The sequence below is a fragment of the Pocillopora damicornis genome, chromosome 9, assembly GCF_964200805.1.
Source record: "Pocillopora damicornis chromosome 9, jaPocDami1.2, whole genome shotgun sequence".
Lineage (NCBI taxonomy): Eukaryota > Metazoa > Cnidaria > Anthozoa > Scleractinia > Pocilloporidae > Pocillopora > Pocillopora damicornis.
Genome location: NC_142678.1, coordinates 13807582 through 13814824, shown reverse-complemented (window position 1 = coordinate 13814824; position 7243 = coordinate 13807582). Strand labels below are relative to the sequence as shown.

The following is a 7243-nucleotide window of genomic DNA, read 5'->3' as shown; positions in this document are numbered from 1 at the left end:
GTCATAATGTAGTATCTAACAATCTACAGTTTCTTGCCATATTCATATTTCAGCATAATATACTAGCTATAACCAAAACATGTGTTTCACCCTTCCATTTTTCAGTGCCAAATAAGTTCATGGAAGACAATTATCTTACCTGCTGAGCAACCATACAGCTCCATCCTTAGTGATATATGACCGTACCATGCTGTTGGTCGAAGTTTGATGTAGAGAGCTTTGATGGGTGGGTTTAACTGGTGATAAACAATGCTGTCTCTGTCTTTATTTCCTTTGAATACCTACAAATACATGCAAGTAAAATTAATAATCAGTTACCACAGTCATGTCATTTTTAATGTCAGTTTCAACTTGCATTTATTAGTCAACTGAGTATCTTTCCTTCGTCTGAAGAACTTACACGGCCACCTAAATATGTTTCTGATAACAAGATACGTCATTCAATAATTCGACTTAATGCATGTATGAAGCTGCTTCGGCTAATATATTTCACCACGTATGCTTGTGCTGCCAGTTGCATCGTTCTCTGTGGTGATGTGGAGTTTAATCCTGGACCTATTGCAGTTAGCGATACACCAAAGTGTCCTCTCTGTCTCAAAATTACAAAAACAGATGATGCTTGTCTTCCCTGTACTTCATGCAAGAAGGATTTTCATCTAATGAGTTTTGGTCCTGATTTTGACTCTTTGGGCCACTGTCATATGAGCAGCTCTGATAACAACATGTCACTCGATGATCTTAGTGAAGATGCGATTGATCTTCCTTTAAAACTTCAAGAAATTGTCAATAATTGTGGCTTGAAATTGATACATCAGAACATTTAAAGCCTACCATGGAAAATCGACCAACTACGCCTTCTGTTAAGCAAACTCAAATCTGGTATTCACATCTTTGGGCAGACTGAAACTTGGTGAAAGCACTCAATTCCTGACAATGAATTATCAATTCCTGGTTATAAACTGTTTAGAAAGGACAGACAGGGGAAAGGTGGAGGCGTAGCAATATGTTCGCAATTATGTTATGGTTGACAGGAGAGAAGACCTTGAAAGGCCCGACATAGAAGGCCTTTGGCTTGAAGTTTCCCTTCCAAAGTCGCGTAGTTTACTAACCAGTTGTTTATACCGACCTCCAAACTCATCTAACCACTATGATAAAGGTTTCTGTTCAAAAATGAATAACACTCTGAACACTGCTGTCTCAAAGGGTCAAGAAGTGCTTTTACTTGGAGATTGGAACACCGACTTTGCATCAAAATGCTCAACTATCCCAGAATGTAACCAACTTAAATCTTTATTTAAATTGTTGCAGTTTACTCAAATAATCAAGGAGCCTACAAGAGTCACTGCAGAATCTAGAACTATGATTGATCTGATTGCTACAAACCATCCACAAAACATTAAAGACTCTGGGGTCGTCACCGGTACTAGCTTAAGCAATCATGAAATGTCTTTCTGTGTCAGAAAGATAAATTGGAAAAAGACTCCATAACAACTTAAAACATTTCGAAATTATGCAAATTACGACCCAGATAAATTCCTTGAGGACTTGAAAAACACAGACTTCGATCTCCCAAGTGAAAACGTTAACAATAAGGACGAGCTTTGGCAGTCCTTCAAAGATAAGTTTACCAACATAGCAGAACGTCACACCCCACTATTGTAAAACGCGTTAGGGGCTTAAACAATTATTTCCTTGGCTCAATACTTCTATCAAACGTCAAATGAGACAAAGGGATTATTTACAGAAAAAAGCTCACACCACCGGGCTTCCCTCAGACTGAAAAGATACCACTTACAAAGAAATTGAGTTACCAATTTAATCAGAAAGGAAAAGGAAAACTACAATCGAAGGCTGATCAACGAGAATGCTGGCGATCCCAACTCATTCTGGTGAACAGTTAAGAAAATCCTGCTCTCCGAAAGCAAAGAACCATCACCAAAACTCAAAAGTTGATGGTCAAGTAATAACTTAAAAAAGCTCAATTGCAAATTCTTTCAACAATGTCTTTGTAAATACAGCTATCAACCTTTGCAAATCATTTATAAATGCTGCATCGAACCTCTCGTCAAGTATATCTTTAACAAAAGCTACGAACTCTACTTTTCTGTTTACAAATATTTCTCAATCTACTGTTCTGTCTGAAATCCGACCACTTAAATCAGGCAAAGCTGTGGGCTTAGATAATATTCCACCAAGACTTCTAAAGGACGCTTCTGCAATAGTCACTAAACCTATTACAGCAATAATTAATGCTTCACTGTCTCAGAGCAAAGTTCCAGACGACTGGAAAGCTGCTTATGTTATTCCATTATTTAAGACAGGGAGGAAAGACAATGTTGACAATTATCACCCCATATCTATCTTACCTGCAATATCAGAGTTACTTGAATGAGTGGTGCATACTCAACTAGTAAGTTATTTACAAGAAAACCGTCTACTTAGCCCATTCCAATGTGGATTTTGCAAACAACACTCAACAACATTTGCAGCTCTGTCCTTCGCGGACACAATCCAGCAAAACATTGATCAGGGTTTTATGATGGGAGCAGTTTTTGTGGACTTGCGTAAGGCATTTGATACAATAGATCATTCTATTTTGTTGAGAAAACTGCACTTTCTTGGAATCAAAGGCAAAGAGCAAAACTGGTTTGAAAACTATCTGTCTGGCCACACCCAAGTTGTTGGCATTGGTGGTGCCTCGTCTGATTCTCTACACATAACATCTGGTGTTCCACAATGTTCCATATTAGACTCTCTACTCTTTGTTATTCTTATCAACAATTTGCCCCTCTGCATTAAGATTTGTAATATGCTTATGTACGCAGATGATACGTTCTGTTTTGTGCTGGATATAACTCTAAAGTCATCGAAGACAGTCTGAATGAGGGCCTGAATACAATGGGTGAATGGCTTCAAGTGAACAGCTTGTTTCTAAATACCACCAAGACTGAAGCCATGCTATTTGGAATTCATTCTAAACTGTCCAAACATTAAGACTTTGATATTACTTTTCATGGACAAAGTTTAAAACGGGTAAACATATTCACTTATCTTGGTATTATATTTGATGAGACTATTTCTTGGGCTCCCCACATTCAGCACATTTTATCTAAAGCTAAGAAAAGATTAGGTATGCTATCTCTATTATGAAGAGATTTAACTTGTCATGCTGCCAACAATTTATATCTATCATTTATCTGTCCAATTTTTGACTATGGCGACACTGTATGGAACTGTTGTGGAGTGGGCAATGCCAGACTGCTGGATAATTTTCAAAGAAGAGCATCCAAAATTGTTTCAATATCTATGGATAGTGACAAAGCTTTAATGGATCTTAAATGGCCTGAGTTACAGTCGAGAAGAGACGAACATACTTTTAAATTAGTTAATAAATGCATTTCTGGTAACTGTCCTCAATTTTTTAAGCAATATTTCAATTTTAATAATACCAGAACAAGACAGAGAAATTTACTTCCTTTGCCTCGCGTTAGAACTGAAACAGCCAAGAAATCTTTTTATTATCATAGACGAGTTGTTTATAATATTCAAGTTAATTAGAATTTTTTATAATATTTTATATTGACTAGATTCTTATTGTTTTGTGTGTATTTATAGATTTTTATACCATTCTAAATATATAGATTTTTATAGTATTGTTTGATATTTAGATAGCACATAAATTATTAGTCTTGCCGCTGTTATTATTATTGGTAGTATTATTTATATTGATTTTAGCATTATGCATTTGATTTATTTTATGATCCTATTCACAAGGGCTCCTCTTAATAGCAGAGCTGTACTTTCTGATGGGACTACCCTGGTGTGGGGATTGTTATTTATTTTAAATAAAAGGGGTCATTATACATTTAAAATTATTACATGTTGATTGCACTAGCTGTAAATATGCAAGAGAAAATCAAAAAAACTTCAATTTTGAATGCCAGGCTAGATATGTGGCATAATCAACTTTTTCCATAGTAGAATGCATGATCAGGGGCTTAGCCCCTTGGTATTTGCTGATGACTTAATTAAGAAATACTTGTAACATATTATAACTGTTACCTCAGTCTATACTGTGCAGACATAAGGATATGTTTTTAACAGTTTTAAACTAAATAACTGCTTCTACATTTACCTTAGGTGAACTCTGTCCTGGTACTTTATAGTAGTAGAAGTTCACTCCATCTTCACTGTACTGCAGTTTGTATGCTGTTACCCACTGGCTGTGAGCATTTCTTCCCTGTGTTGCTATACTTGTTAATTTGGTGTAACTGCCAAGAGCTACCTGTATCCATTGATTTCCATTATTCTTCCCAGCTGACCATCCTCCATGCTTGCCTCCACCAGCCTTGAAGTTCAATCTTCCCTGGATTGCTGCATGATTTCTATCCCATTCTGAAGATGCAGTGACCTGAGCATCTTCAATGCGTCCACTCTCCAAACCAAGAGGTGCCGAACATTCTTTACAGAAATACAGAAGGTAAAGGAACAGTTTATGCCTATGTATTTATTTACTGAGGTATGTAGGTATGTTTGAGGGTAGGTACATACAGTTCTATTAAAAAGTTAAAAGTTACACAAAATTTGGATTAAGGAGAAATTTTTTTGTATGTCATAATGTAGCATCTAACAATATACCGTTTCTTGTTATATCCATTTCAGCATTATACTGGTTATAATCAAAACATGTGTTTCACCCTTCCATTCTTAAGTGCAAAATATTTTCATGTAAAACAACAATCCTACCTGCTGAGCAACCATACAGCTCCATCCTAAGTGATATATGACCGTACCATGCTGTTGGTCGAAGTTTGATGTAGTGAGCTTTGATGGGTGGGTTTAAGTGGTGATAAACAATGCTGTCTCTGTCTTTATTTCCTTTGAATACCTACAAATACATTCAAGTAAAATTAATAATCAGTTACCACAGTCATGCCATTTTAAAAAGGTAGTTTAAACTTACATTTAAAATTATAACATGTTGATTGCACTAGCTGTAAATATGCAAGAGAAAGTCGAGAAACTCCAATTTTGAATGCCAGGCTAGATATGTGGCATAATTAACTTTTTCCATAGTAGAATGCATGATCAGGGGCTTAGCCCCTTGGTATTTGCAGATGACTTAATTATGAAATACTTGCAACATATTATAACTGTTACCTCCATACTGAGGAGACATAAGGATATGTTTTTAACAGTTTTAAACCAAATAACTGCTTCTACATTTACCTTAGGTGAACTCTGTCCCGGTACTTTGTAGTAGTAGAAGGTCACTCCATCTTCACTGTACTGCAGTTTGTATGCTGTTACCCACTGGCTGTGAGCATTCCTTCCCTGTGTTGCTATACTTGTTAATTTGGTGTAACTGCCAAGAGCCACCTGTATCCATTGATTTCCATTATTCTTCCCAGCTGACCATCCTCCTTGCTTGCCTCCACCAGCCTTGAAGTTCAATCTTCCCTGGATTGCTGCATGATTTCTATCCCATTCTGAAGATGCAGTGACCTGAGCATCTTTAATGCGTCCACTCTCCAAACCAAGAGGTGCCAAACATTCTTTACAGAAATACAGAAGGTAAAACAACAGTTTATGTGTATGTGTTTATGTACTGAGGTATGTAGGTATGTTTGAGGGTAGGTACATACAGTTCTAGTATAAATTAAAAAATTACACAAAATTTGGATCAAGCAGAAATGTTCTACACACCTCATTATGTAGTATCTAACAATCTACAGTTTCTTGTTATATCCATTTCAGCATTATACTGGTTATAATCAAAACATGTGTTTCACCCTTCCATTTTTAAGTGCCAAATAAGTTCATGTAAGACAACAATCATACCTGCTGAGCAACCATACAGCTCCATCCTTAGTGATATATGACCATACCATGCTGTTGGTCGAAGTTTAATGTAGCGAGCTTTGATGGGTGGGTTTAACTGGTGATAAACAATGCTGTCTCTGTCTTTATTTCCTTTGAATACCTACAAATACATGCAAGTAAAATTAATAATCAGTAACCACAGTCATGCCATTTTAAAAGGTAGTTTAAACTTACATTTAAAATTATAACATGTTGATTGCACTAGCTGTAAATATGCAAGAGAAAATCAAGAAACTTCAATTTTGAATACCAGGCTAGATATGTGGCATAATTAACTTTTTCCATAGTAGAATGCATGATCAGGGGCTTAGCTCCTTGGTATTTGCAGATGACTTAATTATGAAATACTTGCAACATATTATAACTGTTACCTCAGTCTATACTGTGCAGACATACAGACATGTTTTTAACAGTTTTAAACCAAGTAACTGCTTCTACATTTACCTTAGGTGAGCTCTGTCCTGGTACTTTATAGTAGTAAAACTTCACTCCATCTTCACTGTACTGTAGCTTGTATGCTGTTACCCACTGGCTGTGAGCATTCCTTCCCTGTGTTGCTATACTTTTTAATTTAGTGTAACTGCCAAGAGCCACCTGTATCCATTGATTTCCATTATTCTTCCCAGCTGACCATCCTCCTTGCTTGCCTCCACCAGCCTTGAAGTTCAATCTTCCCTGGATTGCTGCATGATTTCTATCCCACTCTGAAGATGCAGTGATTTGAGAGTCTTTAATGCGTCCACTTTCCAAACCAAGAGGTGCTGAACATTCTTTACAGAAATAAAGAAGGAAAAAAAAACAGTTTATTTGTATGTGTTTATGTACTGAGGTATGTAGGTATGTTTGAGGGTAAGTACATATAGTTCTATTGAAAATTTAAAAGTTACACAAAATTTGGATCAAGCAGAAATTTTCTATGTATGTCATAATGTAGCATCTAACAATCTAGAGATTCTTGCCATATCCATGTTTCAGCATTATACTAGTTATAATCAAAACAATCATGTTTCACCCTTCCATTTTTAAGTGCCAAATAAGTTCATGTAAGAGAACAATCATACCTGCTGAGCAACCATACAGCTCCATTCTTAGTGATATATGACCATACCATGCTGTTGGTCGAAGTTTGATGTAGCGAGCTTTAATGGGTGGGTTTAACTGGTGATAAACAATGCTGTCTCTGTCTTTATTTCCTTTGAATACCTACAAATACATGCAAGTAAAATTAATAATCAGTTACCACAGTCATGTTATTGTTTATGTCAGTTTCAACTTACATTTAGAATTGTAACAGGTTGATTGCACTTTTTGTAAATATGCAAGAGAAAGTCAAAATCTAGATATGTGGTATAATTAATTT

At 36.1% G+C, this 7243-nt stretch overlaps 1 protein-coding gene across 1 annotated transcript; it reads right to left on the bottom strand.

Annotated features, from left to right (window-relative positions):
- Positions 1-5156: 5156 nt before the first annotated feature.
- Positions 5157-6969, bottom strand: LOC149040282 (EGF-like repeat and discoidin I-like domain-containing protein 3). Its single transcript, XM_089181544.1, has 4 exons — positions 6945-6969; positions 6328-6653; positions 5842-5983; positions 5157-5167 (listed from the first exon to the last, which is right to left on the bottom strand). The coding sequence occupies exons 1-4, from the start codon at positions 6967-6969 to the stop codon at positions 5157-5159; spliced, it is 504 nt and encodes a 167-aa protein (XP_089037670.1).
- Between the last annotated feature and the right edge of the window lie 274 nt (positions 6970-7243).